The sequence below is a fragment of the Pseudochaenichthys georgianus genome, chromosome 7 (genome assembly GCF_902827115.2).
Source record: "Pseudochaenichthys georgianus chromosome 7, fPseGeo1.2, whole genome shotgun sequence".
Classification (NCBI taxonomy): domain Eukaryota; kingdom Metazoa; phylum Chordata; class Actinopteri; order Perciformes; family Channichthyidae; genus Pseudochaenichthys; species Pseudochaenichthys georgianus.
This window is the reverse complement of record NC_047509.1, coordinates 19,013,624-19,035,057: the sequence shown is the minus strand read 5'-3', so window position 1 is coordinate 19,035,057 and position 21,434 is coordinate 19,013,624. Positions and strand designations below refer to the sequence as shown.

The 21,434-nt window shown below is 42.6% G+C and overlaps 1 protein-coding gene across 1 annotated transcript; it reads right to left on the bottom strand.

The window, feature by feature from the left end:
* Positions 1–281: 281 nt before the first annotated feature.
* top1b (DNA topoisomerase Ib) lies at positions 282–21,183 on the bottom strand. The gene is made up of 21 exons (XM_034086995.1): positions 21,042–21,183; positions 20,709–20,733; positions 19,459–19,543; positions 18,734–18,866; positions 18,410–18,465; positions 18,202–18,306; positions 18,026–18,116; positions 17,840–17,925; positions 17,593–17,708; positions 17,385–17,506; positions 17,147–17,269; positions 16,878–17,065; positions 10,509–10,653; positions 10,218–10,361; positions 9,283–9,468; positions 4,900–4,968; positions 4,635–4,749; positions 4,050–4,177; positions 3,730–3,824; positions 3,335–3,484; positions 282–1,357 (listed from the first exon to the last, which is right to left on the bottom strand). The coding sequence occupies exons 1-21, from the start codon at positions 21,072–21,074 to the stop codon at positions 1,255–1,257; spliced, it is 2,298 nt and encodes a 765-aa protein (XP_033942886.1). The 5' UTR covers positions 21,075–21,183; the 3' UTR covers positions 282–1,254.
* Positions 21,184–21,434: the final 251 nt, after the last annotated feature.

Here is a 21,434-nt window from a genome sequence, read left to right as displayed (position 1 = left end):
ATTTAATGCAACAGCAGTACCACCAATACCAGCCAGTCATTGGTTTCGTTCTTTAAGTTATTACATTCATTAAGGGGATTACATTTTTTTCAATTTAATTGAGAAATACATTGTGAGACACGTAATTGTGAATTGGACTATGACCCCTGACTTGACTAATCACTATTGATTAGATCTTTAATGGGATTATATTTCTCTCGGTTTCTCTTTGTACACTCACGAAACATTGTTTTGTTTCAATCCATTTAAATGTATAAAGGACAACACAAGGACAAAAAATACAAGGTCGATGTTTTATTTTGAAAACTACAAAGCCCAAACAAAATAAGCATCCAACCAATCGCTGTGTGATAAATGATCAGATACCAATAAATATTAATGAGAAAAGTTGTTATATCCATTCACATTTGGAAATTAACGAGGACACTGATAGACAGGCTGTGATTTATTTTGGCAAAATCCACATACCTCTTTAGAAAAGCGTCTGTCTCTTTTAGCTCTAGTACAAAAGACATGATCCTGTACTACAGCTGTTTCAAGTAACCAAGAGGAATGTCACCATTGTGAAACTGTGGAAACAGACAAACACAAGTTGCATATAGGCAATGAAGAGCTTCTTTTGGACAATGCATACAGCACACGTTTTAAAAAACACTGAATCAGTTACTGAAAAATGACAAAACATATGTACATCCCTGAAATAAACAGCTAAATTAAATGGAAAGTAAGATGACATTCTGTGTGCTAATAATTATATTATCATAGTGCCAGGGTTTCTATTCTTCACACTGTCATCAGTCTGTCCTTTTATTATACCAATCTTTCACACGATTACATACATTGATATTCATCCTACTGTCTTTCATGTTGTCCCTCACAATCTCCCATACAAACATTTATTATTTCATTATTCTATGAGAATATAGAATGTCTCAATATTTCCGATGGCTTACAAATTTCAGTGCAGTCATGTCTGACAAAAGATAATACTAATGTGTTCATAGGGGTTTTATTATGGGCAGATAGCTGCAGCTACATACACACTACTGTAATTTGTATGTGCCATTTGGCTTCCTATATTCACAAACAAATCCATATATATACAGCACAATTATTAAACGGTGGTAGCAGCTGCAACAAAGCCTCCTCCTTCACAGCCCTGCAGTAACCACACAGTGGAGTCATTTGACATCAACTACAAACCATCTCTACAATCAAAGGCATGTTAAAATAAGGTAAAAACATCAAGCATGTTTAAAACTCATAGTCTTTCTCAGCCATGTCAAGCGCCCACGCAAACTTCTCTCTCTGGGTTTTGTTGTAGATCTTCTCGATGGGAATGTCCCATTTCTTGCACCTGGAGAGGAGGAAAGACGGACCAGTTAAAGATAGAAAAGATATTGAGCTTATCCACTCACTGGCTGCAACACTGCTCATTAGTCAGTTAAGAAATCAATTAAGAAGTGACAGGGAGCCAGTTGTGACTGAAAATCTTCAACTACTCGGCCCATGTGCATTGTATTAATGTTGTTGGGACTTCATTAGTGACCATTTCTTGTTTACTACTTTTGTATTGAACTGGGGAAAAATCCCCATTTTTTTTACTATATCAGTGTGATATCTTCTCTAATTTCTACTTTGATACTTTGAGTGAAATTACACATTACACTAAGTTACACATTACACTAAGTGGCAGCCAGCCATAAACAGTGTTTGATTTCTCTTTATGCAAAGGAAAGTTTCTTTAATTTCTACTTATGTCCTTTAGCACAGGCCAGGGTACACTGTCTACTGTCACCCTTATTAAAGCAAAGGGGAAAATGCTTCCCTGTGGCAGGTTGGTGGCAACATTTAAAGCAACTCATAATTTGGTCTTCATAAAATATCCACCGTTGCCGTTTAAGTCAAATCTGTTTTCGACATGGACGTAATTTATTTGTATGTAATGCCTTTTCTGACTTTTTCTTTGTGTTGTATACAGTTGGACCAAACAAATAAACAAAAGGCCTGTTGGAGAACTTGATCCATCAGGTACATTTCATTTATAGTTGGTTTTTCTGAACATATTAGTTGAGAAGCACTTGTTTACTCAATTTTTTATAAAGCCTGACTGGACAGACCATTATTCATCACTCTCTCGCCACTGTCCAACTGTCTATTATGCCAAACCATACAAAGGGCGAGCAGGGACTACAAGTGACTTCTCTGTTTTAAAAGTTAGCAGCATCATAGCTATGTACCAAGATACGCAGCAAACAAATACTGATGTTACACTCCATAGATTTCAAACTGAGAAATGTGTTTAACTTTTTAATGTAATGTGGTCACAAAAGAAAAATATCAAAGACATTTCAATTTAGCTTTTGAGTCCAGTGTTAATAGTAGAAATGAAGCAGGTACTCATAACAGGTGATTATAAGAGCTAAGGTTCGGGTTCCTAATTTAAATATAAATAACTACCTCTTGACTTATGACTATTTCAATGAATTTATATTCATACTTACTTTTTAGTTCTGACTGTCTTGTAGGTTTTTTTCCATGAATTCAATTTTTGTTAAGCTTGCTAAACCTAAATCCACATAATTCATCTTCATTCAGTTAGCACATGTTCTGTACTATAGAGGTGATATTGAGAAATATTAACATTACTAATTGAATCAGGTTTTTCAACAGTTAAGTCAACTTTGCTAGCAAGGACAGCAGCATGTTTAAGCATTTTCAACATAATAATACATCCGCCCTGCTAGCAGTCAACCTGATTAAACTCAATGTTTTCATCTCTATTACACACATTCACACATACCACTACAGTGTAGATGTAAGTTCCCATGCACCACCCTACAAAGGGGGACCCCATCCCTTTCGCCTTACAATCAGGCAAAACACGGAGCATTCCTGTATCCATTGTGCATGAGGAGGTGGCCTTCCATAAATAGCTGTGGGGCACGGGTTAGAAAGGGCTGACCACTGTTCCCTCTCTCTGTGGCCTGGCCCTCCATTCAGCCTCAGACAGCTCCTCATTGACTTCCCACATGGAGGAAGGAGCGCTGTTTGGGGACGCTCCCTGGCTTTCAGAAACAAACCCCATTGTTTCTGAAGCTCACGCTTTTCTTCCTCTTATTTTCCTTCTGCAGCCGTTAGCTTTTTTGCTTGTGCTGCTCCTTTTCCTACAATGCAAGAGCATTTCCTGCCTTTCTGTCCCCAAGGTAGATATGCACCCTGCGCACTCACCCACCCAGAGAAAGCTGACCTAATAAACAGTAAGTGCGTACTCCTGTCAATAATAGTTAGTGGTTAACAGAGTTAAACAGCTACTGCAGTGCCACATAAATACCATGCGACAGAGATGCGTGGATCCAGGTAGTTGAGCTTTGATGTGCCCAGAGAGATCTGCTTGTTCTCCTCTCTGTCTGTGGCCTGAACCTGGAGCTTCATCAGCTGCTCCTCTATCCTCTCGACAGCCTTACGCTTCATCTCCAGGATCCTGAGAGAGACACAGACAGAAGGAGGAATAAAGATTAATACAGAAAATCATACAGAGAGAAAAACAGATATGTATACAGGTAGGGAGACAAAGAAACAGAGAGAGGAATAAATACATAAATGGCCTGAAATAACAGATGTCCTAAACATAATGACGTCTGGGAGTTTATTCAGACACATCACATTAACGTAACTAACAGATATTACCATAATAGTCTCACACTGTTGAGCATTGATCAGACTTACTTTTTGCTCTTGTCATCATGCGAAGCCTTGTGATCAGACTTGGCAGCTTTTAGGTGCTTCCTGGCGGCTGACAGTTGATTCTGCTTCTCGTCAATCTGCAATCACAACAAACAAACATTCAGTAACGTAGATAATCTGCATCACAACAAACAAACGCTGAGTAACGTAGATAATCAGCATCATGTAGAGAGGTAAAATCTATATTTTTCATGATGACGAAATAATCCCAATATACTCCCAAGGCAACAATGACAACACAGAGGCATCATAGTTTGTGGCGTAACAACAAAACCGAAGAAAGGTGGAACACAGGCGTTTACCTTGGTCTGAAGGTTTTGCATGGACTTCTCAAAGGTTTTGGGCGGAGCTCTCTGGTGGTTACAGAGGATCGCCACCGCCCGGTTGGCACGGTTGTACGACAGGACTTTAGCAGGAAGGCTGTCATCAGCTGGAGACCCAACAATTACACAACAGGGTAGGAGAAGTATCATCAAATTATTGCAATTTTGAAATCACTGACCAAAATGTTGTTGTGATTATGCATTTAAAAGGAACAATAAGTCTTAATTTAGTACACTAAATTACAGTTACCAGCCCTGTTGTAAATGTAATTATGAAAAAATCTGTCGAAATATAGCATTCAAAGCCCGACCTTCTCCTCATCTCATCTCTTCTCCGACATCCCCTCTTCTTCTTAAACCATTTTTAGTACATATAAAGCACATCAAAAATATTTTTTGTAAATTCATATCGTACCTGTTTGTCCTACACTTGACAATGCAGAAATTCAAACCATCTAGTGTTGGTATAATTGCCAGACAATGTTGATAAACTCTCAAGAGCTTAAGCACTGCGGTGACATTCAAGTGAGCTGCATGTGACTGTCTGAAGCTGCTGTTACTCACGGCAGGCAAGTTCCTTCAGCTGCTGCTGCAGGGTGATGGAGGCGTTGTAGGTACGAAAGACCTTGGCTGTCAGGCCATCCATCAGCTCCTGTAAGTGCTTATTCAGAATAGAAGTCTGCAGGAGACACAGAGAAAGAAAAGAGGGAAAGGGGGTGTAGTTAGGAGAAGCAGAGGAAACAGAGTCATACAAGTGTTACAGGAATCTAAACAGATCACTTAGACTGAAGCCCAGAGGGCGGATAGTCTTCATGTGTGTGTTTCTTACATTCAGCCTGTCAAAGAGGTCATCCTCAGGCTGCTTGTTCTCCAGGAACAGCTGGAGGTTTTTAAAAACCTGAAAGGAAGTTGGCAAAGATTGTTTTAGCATGATATCACTTTGATTTGACACTTGAGACTAAAGTGCCTTCCACACCAAGAACAAAGAAGCAACAGCTTTTATTTGATTTTACTTCCGAAACAAGTCTCGTTTTTATTTTGTTGTAAAACCTTTTTACCTTTCTAATGGTCATTGAGTATGCATTTGTTAATATGTTTTACATTAAAGCTTCTGCTGATTGTCTTCACATGCTGGACTCTGAACAATGTGATCTGGAAAACCCTTTCAGTTTTACTCCTTTTACTATTGATGTTGTTGATGAAGCCTTATCCAAGTTAGATCCTAAGAAACCGGCTGGCTCGGACAACGTAGAACCTTTCTTTTTAAAGATAGCTGCAGATTTTATTGGTCCTCCTCTCACTACTCTTTTTAACCTCTCCCTCAGCACAAACACAATTAGAAAAATATGGAAGTCAGCTTATGTCCTGGCTTTACTAAAAGGAGGGGAGGCAACTATTTAAAAATAATTATAAGCCAATCTCTAAATTGTCAGTTCTGGCTAAGGTTCTTGAACGCCTAGTGAGTGAACAGGAAAAGGAGTTTTTATGTACAAATGACATCCTGTCTAAACATCAGTCAGGATTCAGAAAGAAACACAGCACCATCACTGCCACAATGAAAGTGGTGAATGACATTGCGAGTATTTTAGATAATAAGCAGAGTGGTGCAGCTCTATTTATTGACCTTTCCAAAGCGTTTGATACCGTCGATCATCGCATCTTGAAGCAGAGGCTAGTCAGTATTGGCATATCCAGCCATGCAGTGGGGTGGTTTGTGAACTACCTCTCTGAAAGGTCCCGTGTTCACTTTGATGGGCTGTCAATGAGTGGTTAAACATTACAAATGGTGTTCCCCAAGGTTCTGTTTTAGGTCCACTTTTATTCTCCATCTACATCAACAGTTTAGGTGAAAATGTGGATGGAGCAACCTTACATTTTTATGCGGACGATACCGTTATGTACTGTGCAGGTCCCTCCATTAAGGAGGCTGTTGTTAAATTACAGGCTGTTTTTAACATTATTCAGACTCAGCTCGCTGAGCTTAAGCTTCTTTTAAATGTTGATAAAACTAAGGTTACATTACATTGCATTTAGCTGACGCTTTTATCCAAAGCGACTTACAATAAGTACGTTCGACCAACAAAATACAAACTTGAAGAAAACAGAATCATATAAGTACATCAGGTTTCATAGAGCAAAAACATTTCAAGTGCTACTCCACTGGCTATAGATAAGCCAGTCCTTTATTAGTATATAAGTGCTTTGTTAATAGTTCTATCGCTCGAAGTGGAGTCGAAAGAGATGAGTTTTCAGTCTGCGCCGGAAGGTGTGTAAGCTATCTGCTGTCCTGATGTCAATGGGGAGCTCATTCCACCATTTTGGAGCCAGGATAGCAAACCCACGTGTTTTTGCTGATGGGAACTTGGGTCCCCTTTGCAGCGAGGGTGCAGCGAGCCGTTTTGTTGATGCAGAGCGGAGTGCACGTGCTGGGGTGTACGGTTTAACCATGTCCTGGATGTAGGAAGGGCCAGATCCATTCGCAGCATGGTATGCAAGTACCAGTGTCTTGAAGTGAATTCTAGCAGTTACCAGTTAAGGTAATGCTCTTTTCAAAAGCTAAAAAGACACCAGAGACTGCTTTGGATATTGTAACTGCACAAGGAATAATACTTGAAGTGGTTGCCTGTTACAAATACCTAGGTATCTGGCTTGATGATTGTCTCACTTTTAAACTTCAGGTCAATAACCTGCTTAAAAAGCTGAGGGTTAGACTAGGTTTCTTTTTCAGAAACAAGTCCTGTTTCTCGCTTGAGGCCAGGAAAAGGCTAGTCACTGTGACCTTTTTACCTGTGCTGGACTATGGTGTGCTGGACTATGGTGATCTGGTCTATATGAATTCACCTGCCCATTACCTGATCAAGTTAGTTGCCACCTATCACAGTGCACTGAGATTTGTCACAATTGTAAAGCACTTACTCATCACTGTACCCTGTATACCAAGGCAGGTTTGCCATCACTTACTGTACGGAGGCTCAGTCATTGGTACACGCTTATTTATAAAGCCATGTTGGGTAAACTCCCGTATTATATCTGCTCTCTGATAACAAAGAGAGTTGCAAGCAGCTATTGTCTGAGATCGCATGAAGTAGTGTTGTTACATGTGCCAAGAGCAAGGGCTGTCTTAGGTAACACAGCTTTTATGTGCGCAGCTCCACTTGCTTGGAACAATCTTCAGCTAGAATTTAAACTGAGCAATCTCATTCCTCTGCATGTTTTTAAAGCTAGGCTAAATGAAATGCTCGTTGATACTATGGGTACTTGTAAATGTCGATAACTATGTAAATGTAGCCTGTAAATATAATGTATGATGTCTTTTATTGTTTTATGTTGTTTTATGTTTCATGTGGAACCTATTTGCTGCAGGTCTCCCTTGAAAAAGAGATCTATGATCTCAATGGGACCAATCTGGTTAAATAAAGATTTGAAATTAAATGAAAAATGGACAGCGTGGATCAGGGCTCTAAGATTCATAACAAACTGTGGATCTCTTTCTCACCATTGGGTTTTATACTCAGCCATTATTGGTAGAAATGATCTATAACATAATAATATGGTTTAAAAATTATCTTCTTATCTTCTCCTTTTTCAAATTGGAATTACGGTAAATACAATCTCCATATGCAGAACTTTTTCATTTTTCGTTTTCAAAGTCAGGAAGATTCTTCATTTCCCCCAACTACTGCATAGGATACTCTAGAGCAGTGGTTCTCAACTGGTCAGGCCTTTTTTGAAATAATTAACATATAAACTACCCATTCTGGTACACTCTGAGAAGAAAATAAATAAATCTATTACTACCAGACATATTAATAATATTTTATGCCATTGTTTGTTTTTCACTTTGTTCTGACAGCTTGCTGCTCCTCACAGAGCGAAGAGCAAAGAGGAGATAGTCTGTGTGAATTACTTTAAATTGTGGGTAAGGGTAGATAGCCCCCATTGTTCTGTGACCTATCAATCATCAAACTGGGGGTCATATTTCATTTTGTGTTCATTTTTATCTGAAGTTGTACCCATGGATGTATAAAGAATAGTTCTACCGCAAAGTTATTTTCCGTGGGGACTTCCGGCAACAATCTTGATTCTGATCAAAGGCCAGAAGACTCGGAAAAACATCAGCAAAGATGTTTTATTGAGAAGATGATCACTACGTGACAGAAGTTCTCAAAACCGTTCATGGTCTCCGGTACTTCCAGTCCAACGCCTACTGCATGCACAGCGTTAGAAAATCGGGCCTTCAAAATAAAAGTTTGACTTCCCCCCCCCCCCAAAAAAATAAAACAATTCTAATTTTTTTTTTCTTCACTCACATCTGCGACCCACTTGAAACGGGTCCGCGACCCACTTTTGGGTCGCAACCCACCAGTTGAGAACCACTGCTCTAAAGACTGTTCTTACACTAAGCAAACATTGTGACTTTCAAGAAGTTTAAAATTAAACTGAATTCTTTTGAGTCAATGCCGTCTGTGTGCAAATGTTTTGTATAATCATTTAATGTTATTCAAATATGTGCTTTTGTGTTCATTGTTTGAGAAGAGGTGGTGGTGAATATAGGCCTAATAAAACAATACATAAAAGATAATCAAATTACAATTTGGGACCCTGACACAGCTTAGGCATGCAGAATGTGCTAAGAGTCACAGAAAAATGTTTTGTTGTTCGTGAATGTAGGAGCTCAAACATTTTTATTAATATGATAATTATTGATATTATTGATGGTGTTTGGGGATGCACAATCACATTTCTGCCACATGGAGGCGCCATAATAGTTGTTGTTCATGATGACAAGTGATGGTGGTCTATAACAGGTTAATGTGTCTTAGAATGTACTTCAGTGTGGAATGGGGTATGCAGAGAGGAAGTGTAGCCTGTGCCCTGGCCTGTAGAAGAATGTGTGACTGAAAGATGTGTAGCGTGTGTATGTGTGCACAAGTGTGCGCTTGTGTGTCTGTAAACTCCGGTAATAGCAGGAAACAGACCACCCTCCAAGGCAGTGCTGACGGAAAGCTTTTGTGCCTGATCACCTGTCTGTGTAAACATCCTTCTCAGTGTGGCAACTTCTTGTCTCATTAACACTAAATGATCATATCTGTCAAATGCACATCCAGCACCACCCTCATAGAAACACGTAAAATCACAGTCTTGTCCTTTAATGCATTTTTTCAAGTTTTTAACTCTTCTCTCCACACATTCCCACATTTCCAGTTCTTACCCTCTTCTCCACGGGCATCTTGTTGTAGTAGCGGATGGAGTCCTTTCCCAAGAAGTCAAACTCTACCACGTACTCCTGGTCGTCCATCTTGGGGTAGAGTTTAATGTGCTCGACCCGCAACGAGCAGCAGCCTACTGTGTCCGCTGTCTCACCTTCCTCCTTTTCGTTACCCGCCCTCAATGCAAGCTACAGGGGAAACATTATCACACATGATCTCAGGATTAGTTTTTTCACTTGCAGTTTATTGGTATTTAGAGACCTGGGATAAAGGTAAACCGTGTGGTTAATGCAAAATTATAAAATAGGATCCTTACTTAAAGTAAAACCGTACATTTTAGCATTTGATCGCCAGTTTGCAAAGTATCATTGTTGGGAACATTACACCTATGTTGGATTTCATTTCACCGATTTTTTTAATATGCATAACTAGTTATAATCAAGATAAAATAGTGTTTGTTTAAAGGTCCCCTATTATACTATTTTTCCAAAACTATATTATAGGTCTCAGATATATACAAAACGTGTCTCTGAAGTGTTTGGCTCAAAATACCAAACAGATCATTGTGGCATCCCATAAACTCCTCTGTTTCAGCCCTGTTTCAAAATGGCTGATTCTGTGTCTGTTACTTTAGTAGGAGATTATAGGTGATAAGGCAGGTGGGTGTTACCTTAGTTGGTTATTGGCTAATGGTTACACAACCCAAAAAAACATTATGACATCACAAAGTGGCTCAAATCTCATCAGATTTTATATAAATGGATCAGGACAAAAAGAGAGGGGGTCTTTGTTCCTGAAACTTTCAGAATCTCTTTACACAGAGGGGACACATGTTTATGTATAAAAGACATGAAAAAGTGGGATTTTCAAAATAGGTGACCTTTAAAATGTGTTTCCTTCTATTTTATCCATACAGTTTTAGTGTATTTCTCCTCACCTTGTCTATGAAATACAGTGCCACGGATCTCTGCCTGATCCTCATCTCTTTTGACTTCCAGTCGTCTCTGTACTGGGTGCGGAGGCGACCCACACACTTCTTCAACCGTCGAGCAGTCTCATATTTCTGCCAGTCCTTTTCCCCCTGCACACACAAACAGTTTTTTGCAATATGGAAAAATCAGACAGATCTTTTTTTTTTCATCAAGGAATAACTGTGGAATTATCTACATGTAGGATTGAGTTTATTATGCTTTTAGTTTTGCAGCTGAAGGTGTGAGAGCACAGTTACCTTGATCCTGGAGCTGGGATTCAGCATGATGTACTTGATGGAGCCCTGGATGTTCTCCGTCCACGAAGCCAGCCAGGTCACCTTGTTGTCATGGCGAACCTCCTTCCATTTTGTCCCTGGGGGAGGTTTAGGGTGCTTTGAGTCCCTACAGAAAAAATGCAGGTTAACCTTAAAGAAGTTGACAACCTTTTTCTCATGTGTTATAATATTTACTTTCTCTGGATGAAGCGTCCACTGAGGTAGTGTCTCTACCTTTGTGTTGATTAAGGTGTTTTCATTTCATTTATTACAGACCTGATACTTAACATGGGGTATTTGTTTAATTCATATCTGATTGACACTTGGTCAATATTTGGTTTGTACATAATAGCATTGGGGTTGTTGTTTCTAGGCTGTTTGTGTGATAAATGTTGAGTTAATTGCTATTCAGAAGGAGAAGGACGATATAAAGGTATACTTCTTCCTACTCCTTTTTGGACATACTTATTGAAGTTGTTTATTTATATTGTTTATGTGAAGTTGTATAATAAAAGTTATTTAAATTAGACTGTTCATTTTATTATTTGTGTTTACTTATTTATATAATATTAAAAAACAAATAAGAATGACTATGCTTCCATAAAATACTTTGGCTTTTTTTATTTTGATAAACCATTATATTGTAAGCACTTCAGCAATGAGACAATAGCTTACATATAACTGTTAAACAGTCCCCCCTGGGTCGTGTTATTGTTTGCACACAGCATACTCTGACAGGAAGATTAGCTTTAACACAGTGCCGGCATGTGTGCGAGTGTGTCTCAGTGATGCTGAACATCTGACATACTAGCTTAGTACATCATTCAGCTCGTTCCTCTTTGATGGCAAATTAATGCTAAACATTAAGACTCACACACACACACACACACACACACACACACACACACACACACACACACACACACACACACACACACACACACACACACACACACACACACACACACACACACACACACACACACACACACACACACACACACACACACACACACACACACAGCCCCTGAGACCTTAAGTGACAGACATCAAAAGTTAAATATGTCCACTGTCTTTAAATAAATCCAGCAATCACAACATGGCAGATAAAAGATTGAACGGGAGATAAAGGGAAAAGAAAGTAAAAGAATATAAGAGGTTGATAGAGTTGTTAAGAGCAGGATAAAGATTGTAGTCTATTTGTCTACTTAGACAGAATAATAACTTCAAAAATTAACTTAATACTAAATCAAAGCCCATATGTTTGTTATATCTCTTACAGGCTCCGCCCTCTACTGGACTCTATGGGTACTCCCCTCGATCCTATCATGCAAGCATTCATCCACTGAGACTTTCTAGACGTAGCCAGCCACTGGGCGGGCCTACCTGAATGCGCACGCATCTTACCGCATAAAAGGAGGCCTCGCCTCCTTACTGCCATCCCTTTCTCTTCAGCAAGGCAGTGCACAACTGAGTGAAGAGAGACGGATAAAGAAACTTTTGTCATATGAAGAAAAATGGACTCACCTGTGGAGCGCCCCTGTCCTTCGTGTCCGGGCCCCATTGAAGGTGACGACCCCCACTGCCGGTGTATCGAGTGCCTGGGGTCCGACCACGCGGCGGCAAACCTGGCTCCGATTGCAGTCTGCAGCTCCTGCTGACAGATTCCTCGACCCGGCCACCATCAAAGGCTGGCGCTGTTTGAGGGGTGCTACGTCTCGCCGGTGGAGGACCCATAGCTCGACGTGGTGGAGATGGAGGAACTCGAGCAGAGAGTGCCCTTCGTCTTCGCCATCCCAGCGGACCGGGCGTCGGGGACGGCGACCGCCAGGAAGGCCATCAGCACAGGTCTGCACGACAGGACTTCTCGGCGGTGATGGCTATGGCGGCGGAGCGTGCAGGCTTGCCGCTCCCCCCCACCATTGCCACCGAGGCTGGTGAGCCGCCTGCGTCAGGGCCTCTACGGCCCGGCCTGTCCAGCACAGCCGGTCTTCGTTTCACCCCCTCTGCCAAACATCTGGTGGTGTGTGGAGGCCACGTGGCAGCAGCCACTGAGAACGAAGGCTCCGGTGGCTACTTGGGCTGGAATCCTCAGAGTGGAGGGCCACTCGGACATGGAGTGTCCCGGTGTGCCCCCACTGGAGGAAAGCCTAGCGGCCCATCTGCTTCCGCAGACAGCCGGGTGGGCAGAGGGGAGAAGGCCCCTGCCCCTGCTGTCGCGTGACCACGAGATGCTTGAATATCTGGATAAGATATTCAGGCTCGGGGCGCAGATGGCGGCGGCCAATAATCTAGGTGTGTTGGGAGTGTCACTGATTTCCCCTCAGCAGGACACTCCCCCCCCCCCCCCCCCGCCGGAGGACGGGAGTGATTATTCGGACCGCTGCGTGGGCCAGATTAATAATCTGGTCCACGGTAAGGCTACCGTAGCCAGTCGGGTGATGGCCCTGACCACCGTGGCGTCGAGTCACGTGTGGCTAGGTTTGACCGCACTGACCAGGAAAGACCGAGATGATCTCCTTGGGGCCCCCGTTGCCACAGAAGGGCTCTTCGGATCGATATCCTTGGTCACCCAGTGCTTCAGTCGCCTGGAGGGGGAGAGCGCCCGGCGGTGTTAAGACAGAGAGCGAGGCGCCGGTTCAGAGCCCCTAGAGCTCCTGGCGCGCCCTCTGCCTCCACGGTCCGTCCTGAGATACCGGATCAGTACCGGCCCCCACAAGGACAGATTGGTCGAACCCGGCGGGCTCCCGCTCCGGCTCCGCCGCAGCAAAGGGGTACTGTGTGGGGAGCTCCGTCTTCCAGGAGTTGACTGGTGGCGGGAGGAAGCGTCCCGGCGGAGAGAGGGGAATTCTCCGGGCAGGGCGAATCCTGCCTCCTCCCTGTTTGACCCATTGGTTACAGTCATATTTCAAAAATAAAAAAGATAAATTGTATTCCAGTCTGAGTGTCTCTTCTTTCCACACACCCACACAGCCACATAATGTTGACAGTACCGTTTCCCCACTCGCTGCCCAGGTTGTAACTCCAGTAAAGGAGGCAGCTAGTGCGCATGCGCGGGTGAGAGTGATAAAGCGCGCTATGCGGGTACAGGGACATTATGGCCGGCGTAGCAGGGTTAGGAAACAATTAACGCCGAGTGTAAAAACTCTGCTTGATGCATTTCACTGTTTGGGTGAAAACATCATGGCGGAGTGCGCGCTCCCACGAGAGTGCGCCGCGGCACGTTCAAGGACCTCAGTAGAGAGTCGGCCCTTTCTGTGTCGACCCCCCATAGGCAGAGCTTGCCTTCACAGGGAGTTTTGCGGCGGGACGGGTCGCCAGAGAGTACCACAGCTTTATTGCTGGGGCCCCACAGCTGATCGCACATCCCCTAACACAGTGTTATAGGGAATGGAAGCGCAGATGCGTGTTAACGGAGTGGATGGACAGGACGCTGAGACTGGGTTATTCACTCCAGTTTTGCAGCATCCCTCATCCGTACACAGGCATAAGAGAAGCAAAGCTATCATCGCGAGGGGAGATCATTATCTCTCAGCAGAGGTTCAGGCCTTGGTGCAAAAACAGGCAGTTTCTGCTGTGCGCATGCAAGACAGAGAGGGGGGGCATTATTCCCTGTACTTCCTGGTTCCCAGAAAAACAGGCGAATTCATGCCCATTCTGGATCTTCGCAGTCTGAATCTCCACATTGCACGCAGAAAATTCCGGATGTTAAGTATAAAACAGTTACTGGGACTGGGACCAAAACACAGAAAGTATTTGCGTTTTGCCTTCCAGGGGGTGGCCTACGAGTACAACAGGCTGCCGTTCGGCTACTCCCTGTCCCCACGCACGTTCAGCAAGTGTGTGGCCGCAGCGCTCCAGCTGCTGCGCGGCCATGGCATGAGTTTTCTTTTATCTGGACGACCTCATAGTTATGGCCAGGTCCAGGGAACGGGCAATGTTTTATACAGCCCAATTGATCCTACACCTAACCAAGTTGGGTTTTGCGATCAATTGGAAGATCAAAAGTTGGTGAGGCCATACCTCACCAACAGGCGTTGTATGTGGGAGTGGTGCTCAATGCAGGCAGGCTACGCGCCACCCTGTCAGAGAGCAGACAGGCATCCTTGCTTCGGGCAGTTTGCAGACTGCGACAGGGGGCAACAGTGACAGCTTTGACTGTCATGCAGACCCTGGGTCTCATGGTGGCGGCTCACGTTGTGGTCCCGCTTGGGTTACTGCATATGCGCCGCCTGCAGAGGTGGTTCTCCAGCCTGCGTTTAGATCTCAAGAGACACAAACGGCGTCTGGTGACCATCCCCCCCCTCAGTGGAGGGGCGCTGTAAATCTCTCCGGTAGTCCACCAGCAGATGAAAAACACCCACCTCTCCGCCTCTTCCAAGGGACGAGGGGACCGTGCAGCCGTGTTTCAGTTCGATTTTTTTTCCGTTAAAGTTTAAATCTCAGGACAAAAATTTGAAAAGTGCCGGTCAAAGGTCTTCTTTGTTATTTATTGAGCTTTAAAGCAAATGAATAACGACTCTAGGCGTAAACACTGAACCGTTTGCCCCCCCAGAGCGTTTCGTTTGCAGATCTACCCACCTTGGGACCCGTTATCGTTGTGGCCGAACCGTCTATCTGATAGTGAACTGTAGCAGATACGACCGTTATCGTCCTCGTGTGGTGGGGCTTAAGACACACGGAACAGCTGTTTGTGTGCTTCGGGGGTGGGGTAACTGGAAAAGCTCTGTCCAAGAAACGCCTGGCAGGCTGGCTCTGCGAGTGTATTGCACATGCCTACGGACAGGCGGCGAGAGCCTTCCCCACGGGGGTCCGTGCACACTCTATACGAGCTATGGCTGTGTCAACAGCCTTATTTAACGGCGTGAGTGTGGAGGACATATGCACGGCGGCATCTTGGTCAACGTCAGGCCCCTTCATAAAGTTTTATCTCTTGAACATGTCTGGCTCCTTTTCATCGTCTGTGCTTGCTGGGGCAACGCAGGACTGGTGAGGAGGGAGGGGGGCTGTGGGTCAGTGGGCATCTGACCCCCTCCTGGGACATAATGCGCTTACGTTTCTCCCCGGCCCCGGGGGACGTGACGCACACATGGGCCCATAGGGGCTGGAGGACTCTTTTCCCCCTGCTTTAGGGCAGGAAGGAACGTCCTCCACGTTATAGTACACCTCCGCGGGGTAAGCGCGTCAGGGTGTGCTCTGTCAGCCGCAGCCTCTTTTCTCTCCACGGTTACGACCGAGGGAGAGGTGAGTGAGGCGCAGCGGCTGCAAACCAGAAAGCCGGTCAGAAACAGTGAGATGGAACAGCAGTGTTGTTGTGGGACGACAGCGCGTGTATACATCGGCCTGTGAGAGATATAACGAGGGGTTACGTATGGTAACCCTTGTTATGTAAACACAGGCGGAGCTCTCTACATAGGACAGCCCTGTCTGTCCTATGCTGCTTGCTGAAGAGAAGTAAAGGATGGCAGTAAGGAGGCGAGGCCTCCTTTTATGCAGTGAGATGCGCGCGCATTCAGGTAGGCCCGCCCAGGAGCCGGCTACGTCTAGAAAGTCTCAGTGGATGAATGCTTGCATGATAGGATCGAGGGGAGTACCCATAGACTCCAGTAGAGGGCTCCGCCTATGTTTATATACAAGGGTTACCATACGTAACCCCTCGTTATGTTCCTCCTGTGTATCTAAAAATGTAACTAAACATCACCTGGTAAAACGATGTGAGAGGCTGGAACGGCCTGAAATTATTAGATACAAATGGGACAACACTTTGCTGGGCCATAACATCAGGTTAGTGACAAAACATGTTATGTGCAATTGTGGGTTTTTAATTCATTTTTTATGCCTAATTCAAATGTCTTCCAGGCAGGCTTACATACATAGTGGACAATGAAGAATTGTCAAATTAATTATTTACTTGTTTAGTGTCAAAACATAATTCAGCACAATTTAATGTAATGGTTGATTAGATAGCCTATGATTCCCTGATTTCATGCATTTGTTATGTCCCATTTAAATCCTTAAAGGTAATTCAGTGTTTGTGTTCAACAGTGTTGAAATTAATATGCCAGCCTGACAAAATTTGTTTTTTTTTAACCCTTCCGTGCTTCCCCTGGTAACCCTGCTTTTAAAGTCAGAAAGCTATAAACTGTGGGTAATTCCCTGTGGAGAAAATGTGCGGACTTATGGTAGTGTATATAAAAGGCTCAAAATGTTTGCAGAGCTCACTCAAGCACGTAGCAGTGGCACCAGAAACGTTACATCAAAGCCTGTCAGTGAGTGTGGGCTTTGGGATTTGGCTTAAAATGTAAAGTCCATGGCAGTGATTGTGATAACAGTGTTGGTCAGATTACCCACTTGCTACAGTTAATAATTATGTCTTGAGGTCTGATGCGTAGTTTCAGCCTGCCCATTTTAGGATGATCGCCTCGTCCCCGGAACAGGCCTGGCGGCTCGATGCGGAAGTTTCCGATCTTCTCTTTGTGGTTGTCCATGATACAGAAACCATACTCCTGGAGGAGTCTCTCATTCTCCTCTTTGATTTTCTACAAAGTGTATGGCAACATTAATATACAACAAAAGATTGCAGAATGTTTTCAGGGTTAAAGGAATGAATCCAGGCATACCAGTTTCTCCTGTTTTGACATCTGTTTCCTTGCTTCGGATTGGGCCTTGAAGAACTCACTCATCTCACTGAATTTGCACTTGTTCAGGTCGGTTATCTTGGACTTCTCCTCAGATGTCATTTCCTTAAATGTAAAGAGTCATCTGAGACATGTATAACATAAATACTTCAACTTTGTACCCTCTTTAGGCTCTTGCTCGGGACACTTTTATAGCAAAGCTTGAGTCTTATCTCCTCACCTTCCTCCAGTCCTTAAGAAAGTTCTTCCTGAAGATATCCTTAGTGGTGTACTCATGATCCAACATCTTAGCAAAAAATGTAGCCACCTCCTCAGCAGGAGCATTAAGTTTCATAGGTTTTCCTACAAAAACAGAACAATCACATTGTGGTGTAAAATGAAAAATAAACAAAAACATGACCTGTTTTTTTTTACCAAGATATACTCACCATCGTAGTAAAACTTGACTTTGTCAGGCATGGGTTCATACGGAGCTGCAAACACTGGACCCTTGTGCTCAAGGAAGCGCCACTTAGAGCCATCAGTAGATCTTTCCTCCTCCCACCTAATCACCACCAACAACAACAAAGTGCGACCCATGAGGGAAAACACAAATATGGTATCTACTTGCTGTTTATAACTACCCTTGTGTGATTTCCTGAGAAAAATAACTATTTCTCCCTGACATTATCTTACCATTTCCACTTCTCCTCTTCTTCTTTTTTGGCTTTCTTTCCCTCGGTTACCTTTTTATCTTTTGTCTTCTTTTTGGGCTTTATGTCCTAGATCAAGTGCAGAAAACAGAATAACTCTGGAGAACAAGAACGGCAGATACACATGAGAATATATTCATTAAAGATAGTAATGAAAAATGTAATGAACCTCTTCGTCCTCCTCTTCTTCATACTCATGTTTCCTCTTCTTGGCCTTTTTGTCATGCTCTGTCTTGACTTTTTTGGGCTTGTATTCAAATCTGTGAACAGATGTATTGATAATCTTACTGTTTTACATTTCAATAAGAAAGTGACAGATTATTATTTAATTTGTATGATACCCACTCTTCATCATCATGCTCTCGCTTGGAGGTCTTGTTGTGTTGGGGAGAAGGGTAGGAGCCATTGTCCTCTTCGGGCTCACTCTTAATGGCAGCAGGGCTTGTATCTCTAAGTCACACATTGAAATGCAATTTAGTAAAGTAATATTGTATTAATCATAACCAACTAATTTATTTGTACATCAGTCAGAGAAAACGCAATGCATTTTTACCTCACATATCCATTTTCTTTCTCCTTTTTAGGCTTGTCTACATGGGATGATTTAATCTGTAAGAAACAGAGAAAGATAAATTAGCAAATGTCATTTAAACAAACTTTCAAACCTTTAAACAATGTTCAGACTGTTTTCACTGTTGCTATTTGTAAAACGTTGCTGGAATGTTACAGAGGTCATTGGTGTTGACCTTTTTAATGATCATGAAAAAACAAAAATTGTTAACCTAATTTAACAAAATAATAATGACAAGTAATGAGAAAAAAACATTTAGACTTAAGATCCCTACGGCATTTTATAAGCGGCAGACTGACAACAAACCTTCTCTTCTCTCCTCTTCTCTTTGTCCTTGTCTTTCTCTTTGTGTTTTTCCCTGTGCTTGTCTGAGCTGCCGTTGCTGTGCTTCAGCTTCTCCTTTTCTTTGTGTTTCTTTTCAGAGTGGTCCTTATGTTCGCTAGAGAAAGAAGCCACCAAAGGTCAGAGATCAAGTGCAAGAGGTCAGACGTGGTCCAGATGCGCAGACAAAAAAGTTACTATGTCGCTAACTACCAGTATTAAAAACGGTTAGCAAACAATAAGACTCTCGTAGACAACAGAGGGTGAGATTGGCCCAATTTGTGACACATCCTAGCCTGAAAGCATTTCATCCACATAAAAAGTAAGTACAACCACCGTCCCATAAGGGTTCAGATTACAAATGCATTCATAAAAGTGGATTTCATTGAGTCTTTGTGATATATGTTTGCTTATTTAACATGGCACGGTTCTTTGACGTTCCATCAAATCAGCAGCTTAACTTTCTTGACATGTTCTTGTTGAAAAGATAACCTTTTTTATGTTAAAAACAGACATAATCTTTATCCAAATGCATACTTTGTTTAGATATGATAGAAAAAATCATGAGCTGGTATCATAATGTATACTGGAGGATATGTACATGTGAGGGGTCGAGGTAACACTGATAGCCTATAATTTCAGGGGCTGTTAAAACCTCCATTGGTCAGTTGTATATCAGAAAACCTTAACTCGAGAGGAAGATACCCTACCTGTTGCCGTGCTTGAGTGTCTCTCTCTCCTTGTCTCTCTTGTGGTCTTTGTGTCTGTGTTCCTTGTCTTTATGTTTATGGGAGTCTGTGATACCAAGGAGAGATCAACTTATTTAGCAGCATACAAAGAAAAGCTGAATAAAAAACATTTTGCCAAATGTATATCCTAATATCCATTGAAATGTGCCTTGCATTTATTTGAGGATCATGGCTAACACACCTGCTGTAGCTGACCCACCATTCCCCTAAGGTTCAACCTCCAGGCCACACCTGTGATGTGATGTTGGATATGCTATTTCCTTCACACAAAGGACTTCTTCCCCTCTAACATTGTAGGTTATTTTTTCAGGGCAGCTAGTCATGTGATTCTGCTTTGACAATTATTGTTCGGCTTTCATAATAAAATGTTTCCTGCTGAGTTAAATTCCTCCCGAGGTAGACCTGTTTTGGCTTGATCATCACCCCGTGGCGCCCTGTTGTCATAGCAGTTTAATAAGGGTATTATTATCTGCTATAGGAAATTGTAATACACATCGCAATTATAAACCCAATCAATTCCCATAGACTGCTTTTGCTTCCCATCATATCATCAGACAGGAAATTAAAACACAAGAAAAAAAGTGATCTCAACTCTGCAGGAGTATCAGATACTCTTGTGTTGAGGCACATTTTTGCAAAACTGACTGCTGAAGGCATATGCTTTTAATAATATAGTGCAACTTTATTTTCTCTGACCTGACATTTTATGCTCATGTATGAGGATTCCCTGTTGGTAGTGAAGATAAATGTCTCTAGCAGGGAGTGCAGCTGGTGGAGAAATACGGGCAGGGTGAGGCGATAAGCGCCCGCCTCTCGCCTCCATATCACGGCAGACAGTTGGCTCTGTGGTCGGCTCCCTGGCTGTTACATCCAGAAAAAGAAAATGGCGCAGAGACTAAGTCCTCAGCCACAATTCTGCTACTTTCGGCTCCAAAATGCGTTATAAATGCACGTACAGTTTATCAAACTGAAGCATGCAAAATAAACACGATGCCAGGTCCTTTGAGAATACCCCAGCAGATTAAAAAACAGAGGGCCGGAAGTGTACATTTTAGACCCTCTTTTTGAACAATAGCCGCAAGAGAGTGGAGGAGAAGGGACTTAGTCTCTGGGACGCCATTTCTGTGCTTTAAAAACTAACAGTAGACAGATCACGATTCTGACTGGAAATAAGACAGACTATGAATACAAATCCTATACAGAGGACCTACCGCTTCCTTTGGATCCAGAATTCACCTGAAAGTTGTGAAAAAATATGATTTTAATATTTCAATTTTGAAAATGCCGGTAGCACGGTTATTCAAGTTTCAATTGGTATTGACATTTACCCTAGAAATGCATGCATTCAACTACAGTAACATAGGCCCACAAAAACTGCACATAATTTAAAAGTGTTCATTAAAAGAACAAAGAAAGCGGCACAACTTACTACGCAAACTAACGTTTCTTAACCCTTGTTTAATATCATGACGATTAATACGCTGAGATATTACAAAGGAATTAACACAAATTGACATAAAAAAGGGTAGATAAGCAAAAGGTACCTGAGAGTCTCCATGTCCATGATCTCCGCTCATGGTCAGGTTGTTTTTGTTTGTAGAGCAGGTGAAGTTATCTCGGTAGACAGCTGTTAAGGATGCGAGGCTCGGGGAACCCTCACTGACTGGAATGGAGTCCCAATGTGTACTGAATGCGCATGCGCACACCGAGAAAATGCTGGTCCCTACCTGAACCACTCAAAATGTCAAGGTACGTCAATGTGGTTATATTTTCTTTTCAATTCAGTCACCATTTTATGACATTCGTAAAGGGAAAATATGTCTGAGAGCATCATATTCTATCAGGGCTTTAACTTATTTTCACCTAAAGGTATTGAGTGTTTACATCACACTCTGCCTACTTTAATTAATAATAATAATAATTCATTTATTTTATAT